Source organism: Lissotriton vulgaris, chromosome 2_1 (genome assembly GCF_964263255.1).
Source record: "Lissotriton vulgaris chromosome 2_1, aLisVul1.2, whole genome shotgun sequence".
NCBI classification, from domain to species: domain Eukaryota; kingdom Metazoa; phylum Chordata; class Amphibia; order Caudata; family Salamandridae; genus Lissotriton; species Lissotriton vulgaris.
Genome location: NC_141687.1, coordinates 885039113 through 885054667, shown reverse-complemented (window position 1 = coordinate 885054667; position 15555 = coordinate 885039113). Strand labels below are relative to the sequence as shown.

General features: G+C 42.6%; 1 protein-coding gene across 4 annotated transcripts in view; it reads left to right on the top strand.

The window, feature by feature from the left end:
- Positions 1–14853, top strand: part of MTFR1L (mitochondrial fission regulator 1 like) — a 152178-nt gene extending 137325 nt beyond the window's left edge. For all 4 annotated transcript variants that reach the window (XM_086956410.1, XM_086956411.1, XM_086956413.1 and 1 more), the window contains 2 exons: positions 1094–1409; positions 14418–14853. In XM_086956410.1, the coding sequence (XP_086812536.1) occupies positions 1094–1409; positions 14418–14544 (443 nt within the window). In that variant the 3' untranslated portion in view covers positions 14545–14853. The remainder of the gene's footprint in view (positions 1–1093; positions 1410–14417) is intronic.
- Positions 14854–15555: the final 702 nt, after the last annotated feature.

The following is a 15555-nucleotide window of genomic DNA, read 5'->3' as shown; positions in this document are numbered from 1 at the left end:
GCGGTAATAACATCGGACTCTTCAAACAGAGTGCCTTGATAAAACAAGTGCAGGAGCTCTGCCTGATTACCCTCATTTTTACTACTGGCATATTGAGGTTTGTAGTGGTTGGCCTATTGCTCCTGAGCTACATGACTTTGCGTTGTTGGTGGGTTGCCTCCCCTGCCCCATTTTACTATATTCCAAAACTGCTTGGAGCTACTACTAACACAAGCTAGTCTGAGGTCCTGCCATCTGCTTTCATCCCATGCTTTCTTTGTCTTTTCCTGGGCCCTCCTATAGTTTAGTCTAGCTGGTCGTACTGTGACAGGATCACCTGCCTTGATCGCATCCGATAGAAACTTGCAGGCCATACTACATTCCTTATTAAACCAATGGGTTCCTTTGATTTGTTGTGGGCTCCTAACCGTATGATGCCTAACAAAGTGGGAGAGTAGCTGGGCAAAAAATGTAAAATGTATTATGAATGTCTTTCCTATTCCGGGAACCTTGGAATTAGCTGTGAAACCTCTACCAATATCCTCAATACCAGGATACCTGTTAGGTGACAGATGCGCTTAAGAAATGTTTTAAATAAATAAATCCCTGGCCCATGCCACAGGAAATTCTCCACTCTGTGCAGAGTTCTTATTTGTAATTATTTTTGTTTTATTTGTTTTGTCATACCCTTTAGTCTCTGTGGGCCAGAATACATGAACACATTGTACATTGTACATTGAATATTGCATAAGTAGCTGCATTAAAGAATGAATGATGGGAATCACTAATTGGTTTTGGACATGTACTATTCATATATGCAGTCTAGTATAATTTTTTACCAAACATTGTTGATCCTTCAGTCATTATGTTTTAAAGGAGTCATCCGGTTACATGAGTTCTTAAAGTGTTGTGGAAATGAGAAAAACTAATATTAAAACAAAATGGATTTCATGTTCTTGGCTGGTTTTCTCTAAATACAGGTACTGTTTAAAATAAGTATACAACAATGTTTTGGAAGTCTTGCAAAATATTAAGGAGATTATAGCTTTTTAAAAATAGAAACATACTGTTAATAGAGCTACATTGTTTAAAACTGCATATACTTTTACTTCAGGTACCACTTCAATGATGACAGATCTAGTGTCAGAAAGGTCAGACCTGTCATCCCTCCCTTGTCTTGGATCACCTGTCCATTCCTCCGCCTCGTTTGTAATCAGTGACATCTCAGAGGAAGAAGAGTTGGATAGCCCTGACATTCCATCAGTTTCTATGCTGCTTTCGTCAACATCAGAATTTGGTGGTCGAGGACTGAACGATGCTAGTTGTGCTGCCGACGAAGAAGATTCTGTGTCTATGTCAAAGTCCAATAGTTTTGCTGACATGATGGGCATTCTGCAGGATATACACAGGATGAAGCAGAGCAAAGATTGGTATGTCCGAATCCTGGGCAAAAGTCTTGGTTGTTTTTTGTTTGCTTTCCAAACACGTGTGAAAAATAGTCATTTTAATCATGTCACAGTAAACGCTGTTTCATATACTTAAATTGGTCAATCCTCCAGATAAAAAACGATAATATTCCCAACATTTGCCCCAGATATTCCCATGTTTTTGTGGGTAGTCTCAGGTCACATAAATGGGCTTTTCATGAGCACACCAGTCCCCCCGTCATTCAGCCACTGTGGGAGGGTTCACGGTTCTCCATTTATGAGCAATGTCTTGTTTGGTAAACAACATTGCAACCCCGATGATCATGCACTCCGTTCTCCGTCCTCCCAAATCCGCTAGTAAAACTAGCAGGGCAACCCTAGGAAAAGCTTCTAGTGACCAGTCTAGGACTTCAAAAGCTTTCGCTCTTCCACCAGTACTGAACCATCATGTGACAGGACCAGACCACTTGGAAAAGTCAGCGTTTGGTGAGGAACAACTGAAGTAGTTAGTTTGGGGAATCTTACCAGCCAGTGGGAGCCACAATGGGGTCCTATAGGTTAGATGAAGGTCCCAGGTGGCTATTTTCTGGTACAGGGAACACCTTGCATGGCACTTCAGGCTGGACTGTTCTCATGAGGAACAGGGTCAAGAGTGATTTGCAAATGGATGGGTCGGTACTGGGGTGGGGAAGTTAATGAATGATGAGGGATTCATCCCAGAACTGTGACTGGGGGTCAGTTTCTGAAAAGTTTCAGCGCTCCGTCCATCATTCCTTGTGTTTGCTTTGTTTGTTCTAAGGTAATATATATAGCAACAAAAGCATCTCAGTAAAAGAAGCCTATTCCTGTCTGATTTCAAGGCACTAACAATTTTATTATTACTCAAAAGTAACAACAATTGCATTGTGTGTATGCACACTACGGAATGTATGTTCAGAAAAAATACGTTGTTTAATCACATTTAGAAATGTGCTGATGTGAAAGAGTGGACTGTACACTGAGTGGGTTGTGCAGCTTGGAAAAATATTACCAAAGACACATATGTGCTTCATGTGGTAGGTCTTAACTCTATCATCCCCTGTATCATCCTCTTTATCACATTGTCTCGTAACCTCTGGGGCAATTTGAATAAGTTTAAGTTCTTGGGTGCCACATAAAAGTTCACCTGCAAGAGCTCATTCTGGGTTTTCGTTACAGATTCGTTGCTGTGGAAAAATGTAAAAGAAGCATCTTAGAACTCCTGAACAGATGCACTCCAGCACAGCTTCACTGCGCTGCCAGTAAAACCCTGATAACTCTGTGCTATAACTCTCTGAAATTGCTTATCCATGATACTGCAACCCCCAGTGCAAGATCAGCACTGGCGGCAATGCCTGTTGCTTTGTGGCTCTTAAGGGATGCTGATGTGGCTGTGAGATTGGTTTTGACGGCTGTTGATGCCTCACAGGGCTGCTATGTTCGGTCTGCACCATGGTTGCCAACATTTTGTAGGCTGGTGTTGCACCACTGTTCTATCCCTGTAGGTGGGTGGTGAAGAGATGTGGCCTGAACCCAGGAGTCCGATCTGTTGTTGGCTGGCATGAAAGCACTTCACAGCATGGATTGCTGTGGCACAGATTAGGCCTTTTTATCTGGGGCCCTGCTTGATATTGATGTGCCCTCCCTTTAGATGCTGCTGGTGACCCCTGGAGGGTGGGTCTCTGCATAGGACAAACCAGAAGAGCGATGTTTTTATCTGACTTTGGCTATTGCAAGCGGGTCATCAAAATCGGTATTGCTCCTTTCTCACAGAAACGACAGAGCTGCTGCAAGGGCTAGTCCTTCATATAGGTGATGGGGTACTCACTGAGAGACACTTGCAGGCCCAAAGGTGAAGCCAAAGAGAATCACACCGTTAGGAGATTGCATGATCAGATGACAAAGTGAGCCTATACAACAAAGCTATGAGTTCTTCTATTATTGCGGTCTTTGAAGTAAGTGAATCGAAGTCCAACCAATAGATTGATAGATAAGCGCACATCCATTGCCGCCCTATCATACAGAGTTAGGTACTTGCACCTTGGTCTGGACCTGATCCTACATCTTGAAGGTGGAGTCTGGCATGGAGATGGCGGCATATAGCTCAGCCAGTTTGCAAACTGAACTAGGGTGTCAAAACTTGTGGATATTTCTTCTCTTTGACACTCCTTTTGAGGCACTTCAGTCTTTTGATGATCTAATAAGGCAGCTAATGTGCGATAGAGGAACAAGTGTACTCTGAGACTCACCAAAATGCAGAAGCTACTCTACCATCATTCCGCTTGAATCGCAGTATAGGCCAGCTTCACAAACATTATGTACACCTCTGCCAATCCAGCACACAGGACAGATCATCCTGAGACTCCATCTAACACAGAAATAAAATTATTTATTATGGAGAGCTGAAGGTCAGTTTCAGAAAAAATGGACCATCTGGCAATCATTTCACTTTACTCAGGCTTGACCTGGCTAAAATTAGAGAACTTATTTTCAAGCTGAATCGCACAATAGTAGGGGAGGACCATTCAAACTCAATTAGCCAACTTACAATTCATACTGAAGAGGCTTAAAGAGAAGTTCATGGGCCTCAAGGAAAGATTGAGATGCAATACCATGTGCCCCATTGGCCTGCCAGAAGGAATAGAAACCATCCCCTCGAACTCCTTCCTTGAAGACATTATACCCACCTTGTTTACTGATCAGAATACAAAGTTGATCCTCCATGTAGATGTAGCACAAAGGACACCAAGCCAGCATTTTCCACCGGGTCACCTCCCAGAACCATCATGATTTGTTTAGCCCCTTCCTTGCTGCCGTCGGCCATTGGCCGACAGCAGAACTACCTCCCCAGTGCTGCCGTCGGCCAATGGCCGACGCGGCCCCGCCCGTTTTGCGGAAGTGCCGCACTGTGGGAAAATCGGGGCCACAGTAAACGGGTTAAAGAAATATTTTCACAAATTCAAGTTATTAGCAGTGGCACACCAGCAAAGAACTTTGAATAAACTTAGAACGACATTTCATTCTACCCAGACTATGGCCTTACAAAGCAAAAAAATAGGAACATTGGATGAAGTCAAAGGTAAATTGTGAACCATGAACATCCCATATGCTGTACTTCCCCCCACTCCAGACTGTCTATTGAGGCAAAAGGAAAGAGGCATTTTTTTCAACAATCCAGACGATGCAATACAATTTATAGAATCTTTGGATCCTAACTGGTAACTATAAATATGCAGTGTCACTATATCTATTTATCAATCAATCTGGATTTATTAAACACTGTTAATCACCCAGTAGGATATCCAGGTGCTTGCAGGTCCCAGAGACCCAGCCAGATCTTGTGGGCCAATCGAATTTCTGAAAGTAAGGTGATGGTCCAGAGGTGTTGGGAGATGGTTCCAGGTCTTTCCTGTGAGGTGGGAGAAGGAGATTCCTCCACGTCTGCTTTGGTAGACGTGGGGAGTATGGATATGTGAAAGGGAGGGAAAGCATAGTCTTCTCGACGGTTGGTGGGTGTTCAGGCGTGGTTAATGTAGGCGAGTCCTAAGTTGTATAGAGCCTTGTGTGCGTGGGTCAGCAGCTTGAATTGGCCTCGTTCCTGTATGGGGAGCCAGTGGAGTTGCCTGAGGTGGGTTGTGATGTTGGTTCATCAGAGAAGGCAGAGGATCTGTGTTCTTTATGGTCTGAAGTTTCTGTAGGGTAGGGAGTTGCCGTGGTCCAGTCGGCTGGTGATAAAGGCATGTGTCACAGTGCATTTTGAGTATAGGGGTAGCCACCTGTATATCAAATGTAGTATGCACAGAGGGAGGAAGCAGGTGGAGGACACGATATTGTTCTGTAATTTCATGGTGAACTTGTTGTTAATTATGATTCCAAGGTTTCTGGCGTGGGGGCGGGTCCTAGGTCTGATAGCCACCAGGAGTCGTTCTATGTGTTACTGCTGTTGCTAAAGATCAGTACTTCTGTCTTGTCTGTGTTCGGCTGTTGAGACCATGTTATCTGACTATGTTGGCCAGCGGGATCATATATGCGTTGAAGAGCGTGGGGCTGAGGGATGAGCCCTGGGAGACACCGCAGGTGATCTCCTTGGGTTCAGAGATGAAAGCTAGGAGATGGATCCTCCGGGTTCTTTAGATGAGGAAAGACTTAATCCAACTGATTTCAAACGTGTAGCAGTGTGAGTTTGTTTCAATTAAAAGGAGCATACTTAATCCGCTCTACCTAAACATAAAAAACACAGGCGCAGTATGCAAGTACAAGGTTATAGTTATTACATATCCCTCTGCTCAACAAAGACTATTCCAGACCCAACCACTGCATGGCAGAATAATGCATAGCATGTGAGTCCAGAAAAGTATTCACGCTGCAATACTATATATTTTATATACATCGCTTTGATTCTGGTACAACTAGTGATCGTTCTGACAGGTGAGGATCTGGTGTGATCCTGTAAATTAGGGAACAATAACTTCGAATAAAATCCTAATCTTCTGTTAGGGAAATTATTCTTGGTGTACTAACTGTTGCGACTGATTTTACTTAATTACCATTTAGCCAAATAAATCACCATTGTGGCATGATGTATTTTTAAATAGAATCTCTCAATTCTGGGTTTACGCACACATGTTCCCAGACTATTCAAAGTGTATCCTCTTGCATTAATCAAATCTCTTCAAATAAGATACCTTGTTTAATAGGGAATCTAACTGCCTATTTATCCAATCCGAAGTACTTTTCCTGTGTGTAACCATTTTGCTATTAGCACAAATGCATTGCTGCTAAACCAAAATGGCTGTATCCAAGTCACCAAATTACAAGTCTGAGATGCTAAACTGTTTTCTGACCACTCACTGCGCATCTGCTTACCTTAATCAAATCTCCCCAGGTGCTAATAGATTAGCAATATCCTTCCAAAAATGGCAACAGTTTTTAGTTTATCACATTAATCCTTCCAGAAAGAACCGATTTATAAAAAGACTATATACTGCCAATAAAATAGAAAAGAAACGAAAAGCCATAGCTCAAAAGAATCAAAAATTCCATTACTTTATACATTTCTACCTTATAGAAAAACTGAGAAGGGCACTTACCCACATTTAAGAGAATCCTTTGCTTTTTTAAAGCTTTATGCACTATTTATCTTAGATTTTAGAGGGTTAATCCAAACCTATCTTACGTATATGCATATGTGTATGTTATACTTGTATTACAAGATCCTGGCAGGCAAGTAAGCCTGGCACACTCACTCCTAGGAGGGTCTAACAAGGATTATCACTGTGCAGATCTTCTACTACCCTAAAAACTAATAACTGATCTGTGGGATGTTTATATAACAAAATACCGGTCTTTGTGCTTCAACACTGTGAAATACCAAAACACCCTTGATGACCTATTGGCTTTAATATAAACTTTTCACAGTAGGCGTACTGCCATTGTCATAGCTTTTCATAATAAACAGATCATATCTGCGGCATCTGGCATAACTGTTTTCCAATGAGCTTATCAGGCCTATATACTTTATCATCAATTAGTCACAATAAACAAGGCTGTCAAGACAGTCCTAAGAAAAGGTACGGACAACAGATAAAAATAGTGGAGCTAGTTTTAACCCCCGCAAATTGATAAATTGCTGAATTATAAAGACCGCAAGCCATCCCAACACTAAACACCTGGAAATAAGATTTTGTGGTTTTGTCAAGAGCCAAATGCAAACTTAGAAAACAAAACTACTCCAGGAAAGGCAGTTCTCCAGTATTGTATCTTTTATAGATTCCCATGCTTGAATCTTCCCCCTCGTCAGGGTGGGAGTCCCACAGAAACAGTAGAAATAGCAGTAATAAAACATCACCATAGACCTCCATAGAACAGAAAACTTACTTGAGTAACTTTTTGCCTCATTTTAGAACATTCAAATTTCAGTCAATCACAGCAGAGACCTCAGAGTTTCCTTCCCCACAGAGCCACCATACCTCAGATTTCTTACCCCACGTCGTGTGATAGGGAGTCTCCCTGAGATCTGCCCAGTTACAGTATTTCTTCAACTTTTGACCTCCAGTCTCAGCTTTTGCTACTCTCAAGGTATTTTTAGGACTTTAAACGTTTGCCCTTCCTTACTCTTAAGATGCCAGAGCCTAAAAAAGAGCTGTTTAGGCCCTGTTCACCTGTTGTGAAGTGTAGGCTATTTTCTGTAGACCCCCAAAAACAGTGCCTGACCACAAACCCAGGGAATGCAAGCATTGCCGCACTTTTTCAGCCAAAACCCTCAATGACAGGGAGGGTAAGATGCTACTCTGGGTACAGAGATGAAGGCCTCTTCCCTCTCAGAGTCTGAACCTGAGGAAAAGGCCCATTCTTCCTCAAGGAAAAGAAAGGAGGCCAGTCCTTCCTCACATCATGGAGACTCTAAGAGATCTAAGTCCCTGGACAAACCTGAACCAAAACACCACAAGAAACCACAGACTGAGGATTCAAAGCCTTCTTCAGCTCCTATGTCTGATTCTCTGACTCCTCTTGGAGACCAGTCTCTCGACTGTCGACGGCATCGTCGTCTACGATTCCACTCTCAAGAAGACCTGAGGTACCTTCACCGTTGATGGCTTCATCGTCGACTGTATCGACGTAGTCGACCAGTCCTTCACCATCAATGAGAATTTCACCGTCGACCACTGTTCTGCAGACAAAAGCAGTCCAAGCACCGCCAACGGTGCCGCAGACTATTGCATCGGCGGTTGCACCATCATCGAGCCAGCCGACTGGACCATTGACAGAGGGATAAATTAGTCTCCTTCAGCCCAGTCAGATTCAGGATTCCTCCAATATATCCCCTTTACCTCCTGCTCACCTTTTGGAATTCCAAGAGCCAGAGGATGAAAGTATGTTTGGCCCAGCATACAGTCCATCACAGTTAAGGGTCAAGTGGCAAGATTCTGATAATCAGGACATTGAGGACAAAGATCAATCTTCTTACCTGGCAGGGGTATTTTCTTTTGCAGAAAGAGACACATCTGTCATGCAGAGGCCGGATTCCTTCCTGGAACTTTGCCTTTATGATGATAGGTCATCGGTTTAGGGAACCATCAATGAACGTTCCAGTGTCACTGGTATCTGATCTCCATCATAGGATTGACAACCATTACAGACGTTTTCCGGACACAAATGCTCTTCAGAGGCCTTTACCTCCCCAAGAGGTACCCACAATTCTTCCGGGCCAAAGCACTACCAAATCCACCAGGGAAATGACCCGACCTCCTCCTATAGTCATCCCAGAGGGTACTCGGGATGCTCAGACAGAAGACTGGTAAATACAAACAGGAATAGAGGTCTGGTAAGAATTGGATGACTACATAGCCCCTAACCCACCATCACTCATCCCTCCTTCTGCGGATCCCCCTCTTGCAGATACTGGAAGATTTCATGATCTTCTAGATCGTGCCTCCAAACGTTTTGATTTACCAATGCCAGCTAAACACTCTGAATGTTTTCTATGTGATTTTAAGCCAGGCACTCCACGTTCAGGGAGTGCAATCGCTATAGTTGACTTTCCATGGCAAGAAGGGCTGAAGCTGATGAAAACACCTACCTCCGTCCCAGCTGTCATTCCAAAACTGGACAAAAGAAATACAAGGCGCCTGACGACTCACCTGCAGCCTGATTGTTCACATGAGGCCGGACTCAGCGGCTCCAGGCACAGCCTCACTGGACAAGTAGGGCCGCCGCCCAACATTAGTAAAGATTCTCTGCATTTAGAGCCTTTAATGCCATGGCTATTCTTGGGAGATATGACTGGCAGATGTGGTCAGACCTCTCTATCCTGTTGGGGTATCTCCCGAAGATAGAAAAAAGCCTAAAGATATTCTATTGGAGGGAGAAAGAGTGTCTTCAGAGCTCATTGAAATAGCCAGAGACGTTTCATCCATTGTGTTTCGCCAGATGGCAAGAGCAGGGTTCTGCATCGCCAGGGATGGCTAAAGGCAACCACCTTTCGTCCAGAGGTCCAAGGCAAGGTCTTAGACATGCCTTTCGAAGAAGAGTGATTTTTTTGTAAGCACATAGACGAGGCGCCACAATCTATGAAGACTGGCACGGACACGGCCAAAGCCTTAGGCAATCACCAACCGCGTTGCTTTCAGTCATTTCGGGGTAGAGTGCAGGGGCAATACTTATCCCTTCCGCAATTTCAACAGCGGTACCAGCCATATCCGCAGAGTACCTACCAGCCATACACGTTTCCTCATCCAAAAATATATGGAGGCAGGTCACAGGCCTCAGAAATCTGAACAAGTTCAAGACTCTCTCTCTTCATGAGATTCTTCTTTTCATGAAGAAAAGGAATTATCTGGCCCCTCTTGATCTCCTCAACGCCTATTTTCATATTCCCATTCACCTTCTGCAGCAAAAATGTCTAAGGTTCAAAGTAGTAGGGTGCCATAACCAATTCAAAGTGCTTCCGTTCGGTTTGAAATCGGCTCCCAGGGTGTTCACCAAGTGCATGGCACCGGTAGCGGCCATTTTAAGACATTCAGGTCACCAGGTGTTCCCTTACCTGGCTCATAAAGGCTCAGTCTTTTCAAGCGGCAGAGATTTTAACAAGAGCCTGTCGGGTTCTCTTGCAGTCTTTAGGTCTTCGCATCAATCTGGGAAAATCGTCCATTATCCCAGCCAAATCGTTGGTCTTTCTAGGTGCATGTCTCGCGAGACAGATCTGGGCAAGGCCTTTCCCTCAAGAAAGAATAATGCAGATTCTGGGTACAACAAAGCTTCTTTCAACAAAAAAGTTAATTTCTGTGAGGCAGTACAAGTCCATGCTGGGGATGATGTCCTCTTGCATCCCCCTCACCCCTAATTGCCGGCTCTGCATGCTCTGCATGCAACCGCAGCAGGAGCAGCTCATTGAACAGTGGATTCGGTCTCAAGGCTTGTTCATCCACAAGGTTCACATTTCAGCAGCAATGTCCTGGTGGATGGTCAAGGAAAACTTTTTGCAAGGCCTTTCTTTCATTCACTCTGTGCCACAGCTGGTGATGACCTTTTATGCGTCATGGACAGATGAGGGGGCTCACATTCAAGAATTTCAGGTTCATGGCAAGTAGTCCAAACCGGAATCGGAGTGCCACATAAACATTCTGGAACTCAAGGCAGTGTTTCTGGGACTGAAAGCCTTCCTGCCTCGGATCAAGGGTGTGTCAGGACGAACAATATTTCAACAATGTTTTACCTCCAAAAACAAGGTGGCACGTGATCTCGAGTGCTTTCCCTTCTTGTTCAACAGATATGGGAATGGCTCCTTGTCAACCACATCTCCTTGCGAGTGGAGCATATGCTGGGTGATAACGCGAAAGCAGACTCTTTCAGCAGGGCCTCCAAACTGTGTCGAAAAAGGAAGCTCAACGACCAGCGTTTGAAGGTGGTTTTTCAATCCTGGGGTTACCCAACATTAGATCTGTTTGCTACGTTCCTCAACAAAAAGTGTCTGCTTTTCGCAAACGGACATCTTCTTCCAAATTCGTGGGGATATGCCTTCCAGTTTCCTTGGACGGGGATCTTTGCCTATTGATTTCCCGTGTTTCACTCATTCTGCGAGTACTTTAGAAAACAAAGCAATAGCCTTGTCGGCTCATTCTCATTGCTCCAGTTTGGGCAAGACAATTCTGGTACACAGAGCTGCATCCCCTATTAGAGTGTGCTCCTATTCTCGTTCCTCCAAGGGAGGATCTTCTCTGCATGAACCAGGGCCAAGTGCTTCATCCACAAATTTCCTCTCTTCATTTGTCGGCTTGGCTCCTCACCATGCTGAAAATGGGAATTTGATGCTTTCCGAGGAGTATTTATCGATACTACAAAAGTCTGGAGCTCATTCCTAGTTGAAATGTTAGATAGCTAAATGGAGGAGATTCTGTGCTTGGTGTATCTCACAAGCATTACATCTGTTCTCGTCCTCTCCGGAGCAGGTGCTGCCTTATCTCTTGCACTTAGCAAAATCAGGACTTTTTCACTTTTAAGTGAGAGTTAACCTTGCTTCGATTTCTAGCTATAGAAGATGCCAAATCAAGCTTCCCTGTGGTCTAATCGACTCAAGAATTTATGAAGGGACTTTTTAGAGCTTTTCCACCTGTTAAGCCTCCAATTCTGTGGCAATTAAACACCGTCCTGTCACAACTAATGCGTTCTCCCTTTGAGCCAGTACACAAATGCGAATAAAGTACCTTTCTTGGAAAGTGGCTTATCTCTTGCCCATTACGTCAGCCAGACATATATCCGTGAAATCCAAGCTTTCACTATAAAAGAACTGTATCTTCAATTTTTGCCATACAGGGTTATCGTACGTACTAACCCTTCTTTTATACCTAGGGTGCCTTCAACTTACCACCTGAATGAGCCGATTGCCTTACCAACGTTCTTTGTTAATCCATCGTCAGCAGCGGAAAGGGTGTTGCATTCACTGGACATTAAACGTTGTTTAAAATGTTGGAGAACAAAACACAAAGAGGGTTGTATCAGTGATCCTGCACCTGTCACTAAAAGTGGCTTAACAGTATGGTGATGGTGCTAGAAAACCACTTCCTATTGGGTTAAACCCCAAAAACAATCACGAAAAGAATTGGAATTAGCACACATCCATTATAAATCTTTTTTTAAAGTTAATTAGAACATCAAGTATCCATGATGATTTGAAGAAAAAGCAGGTCCAGATTTTTCTCATGATCGCAAAAGTTTTTCTTTATTGATAAATATGTTCAGTTGCAAGCTTCACGCACGGGCGCTGAGATCATTGCTGTTGGCCACCCTGCCTACCAATGCTACTGTCTGCATTATCTTCATCATACGAAGATGATTACCATGGCACTTTATTTGTGTCTTAGAGTTTCTCTTTACTAATGGAATATGAACAAACAACGTGTATATAATTCTGAGCCCTGTCTCTCCTGAGACTAAACGTGTTGGCTAAATGAAATTTTTGAACACTGGATTTTAACAACCAAACATTTTATCAATAAAGAAAATCTTCTGTGATCATAAGAAAAATCTGAACCTGCTTTTTCTTCAAATCATCATGGACACTTGATGTTCTAATGAACTTTAAATAAGATTTATAATTGATGTGTGCTAATTCCATTTATTTTCGTGATTGTTTAAAATGTTATCTACAAAGAACAGAGATCTTCCGCAAATCCTCTCGGCTACTGATCCCTTTTTTGGCACCTAGGAAAGTACAAGCCTTGATACGTGCCAGCATTGCTCATTTGGTCACCTCAACAATTACCTTCTGTCATGAAAAAGCTGGCCGCCCGCTTCCTGCAAAAACACATGCTCACTCAGCTAGGAAAGTGGCGACTTCCTCTTCCCTGTTTGTAGGAGCATCCCTTCCTGACTTATGCAGGGCGACAACGTGGGCGAACGTTCACCTTTCATAAAGCATTACTGCCTTGATGGTTGGAAGAAGGCAGATATCGCTGTTGGACAAACTACACTTTGACGTCTCTTTGCCTAAGGTAGGCAGCTTTTAGCCTTTTATGTTCTTTACATACTGATTGTAAATGTTATGCTTATTATTCTCCTCCACTTGTTTTATGATGCTACAAATTTGTCATGGTGGGATGGTTCGCTTGCCCCCACCACCTTTTCTTTTTCTCTTACTGTGTTTATACTGCTTACTAGTCTGATTCAAGCATGTGAATCTATAAAAGATACAATACTGGAGAGAAAACAAGTTACTTACCTGTACACTATGGTTCTTCAGTATTGATATATTTAATAGATTCAGATGCGACCCTCCCTCCTCCCAAATTAGGCTCACCAAGTACCTCCGAGTTTTGTATACCTATACACTTGTGCTTGAAATCTGAGGTCTGGTGGCTCTGTGGGAAAGGAAACCTTAAGGTCGCTGCTGTGATTGGCTGAAATTTGGATGTTATAAAATGAGGCTGAAAAGTTACTTGAGTTTTCTGTGCTTTGGAGGTCTATGGTGATGTTTTCTTACTGCTATTTCTTCTGTTACCGTGGGACTCCCACCATGACAACTGGGAGGATTCAAGTATAAGAATCTATAAAAGATATCCATACTAGAGATCCACAGTGTACAGTAAGTAACTTGTTTTATCCGAGTACTACTGTATGATATTTTTTTATTGATCAAACTGTACTCTCATCAAAGGTGATTGAAATGTGTACGCTAGTTAACAGCCTACATCTGTATTAGCTGTAACATTGCTAAACAGTTCATAAATCGGCACAGAATAGGGGTGCAGCATTTTTTAACCTGTAAACTCCGATTAATTTTTAATTACTTTTCTTGCTATTTATTTTTGTTGCTCGCAGCTAAAAAGCATATAAAATATTGTCCAGAAAAAACTTTGAGCAATGTTAGTTGAAAGGGGTATTTTTGGCAAAATTCATGTTCCCCTTTCAGCTTCAAGGAATGGGTATGTGTCCTAGAAGTGCTGGGGTCCTCTTTTGACTTTCTAATAAGTTTGCTCCATCTTAGATTTCTTTAATGTGTAGCTGTAAGGGTGCATTACCAATTGAATGAGATCCATTTTGCCTGTGTTTCACTGAACTAGATATGGACGTTGTTTGGACCACTTGTTCGAGGTAGCGTGGCCTTCACACCAGTCTTTATGTGGATTATTGGTTCATTTGGGGTTCATCCCCTCAGGGCTGTGTTGGTCACATGAGGAAAGTGACTGCTAAGTAGTTCGATCTGGGTTTGACCGTGAAAAAATGCTTTCTGAGATCATCACCCAGAGAATTAATTGCCGGAGTACTTAATTTAGAGTGTAAAGGGAAGGATTCTTGCCTCCAGAGAAGATTTTGAGGACTTAAGTTTGCAAAATTGAGCATTTATCCACCACAGATGGCTACAATTGATCTGCTCTAAAGATGGTCTTTTATCCAAGAATGTAATTGCAGTAATGATGTGACAGATCTTAGAATAATGATCGTTAAATTACTATTTTCTTCTAGAAGAATTTCTAACATTCATAATTGCTGTTGCAGGTGTAGCAGAAGTCGAAGTTCCGTCCAGGAAGAAGATCCTGCTAGTCTCATATCTGAAGTTTTACGAAATAAGTTTCTTCTTACGGATGTGAATGCAACAATGAAGGACATTAACGCCAGCCAGTAGTGTGACAACTGTATGCTCTCATATTATGCACGCCAGAAAAAGCCTTTTATAGACAGACACCCATAGAATTTTGAGCAATCAAGTGAAAGTTAACTTCTATTCACTGGTTACAAATGAAGCAAGTTGGTAAAAGCTATACTTTTTTAAATTGAATGTTATACTTGTAAAGAAAAGATACATACAATTAGTTTACATAAACTTCATTTCAAAGTTTGTTGTACAAAAATGAAAGTTTTTTGAAGCGCTGTGAAGAAGTTATGGAAAAGTAGGCATTTACCTTTTTACTGATTAAATGAAGGTTGCAGTGTTGTTGGCTTTTGTTGTGTGTTCTTCACAAGGCATCTTCGGAGACCTATTTCTAATAATGATGGTCATATTTTCATTGTTATCTTTTCTAAAGCTGATGAAGTACATACTCCCAACATCCCCTAGCGGGCCCATACTTTCAGTGCCTATGGGCAGTGAATCATTCTCTTGCTTTTTGAGGTATTGAAACTATACCCTTGCTTTTTGTGGTTATTGAAATTAGTGTTTAGCCTAGAAGAAATGGTCTGATTTTCAAATAAAGAACCTGTAATAAGAGTATGTGGCTTAAAGGCTAGAGTGGCCGACTTTAAAACTGGGGAACCAGGTTTGAGTCTGGCGGGAGGCTCAAACATCCTGTGATTCTGGACAAATCACTTAATTGCCCCATGCCTAAAAATGAATGTGTCCGTCTGTAATGCAACTGGTGCTCGTGTAAAGTGCTCGGATACCTTCGGCCCAGTTTGCGCTATATAAAACTGCAACAATAAAAAAAAAATTGGGGGAGAAGCATTCTGTGGCTGTTAAAACCTGGCATTGGTGGTCATTCGTTTTTGAAGCAAGGTCTTAGTGTCACTCAAGTCACCACTTGAATGCTGTTGTAGGAGAAACGTGGAACCAGTGTTAGATGCAAATCCTATTTGAACCTTTGTTTCTGTCAGTGTCTCAAATTTTGAAACATTAACAGGTGCTATAAGGCATCGTAAC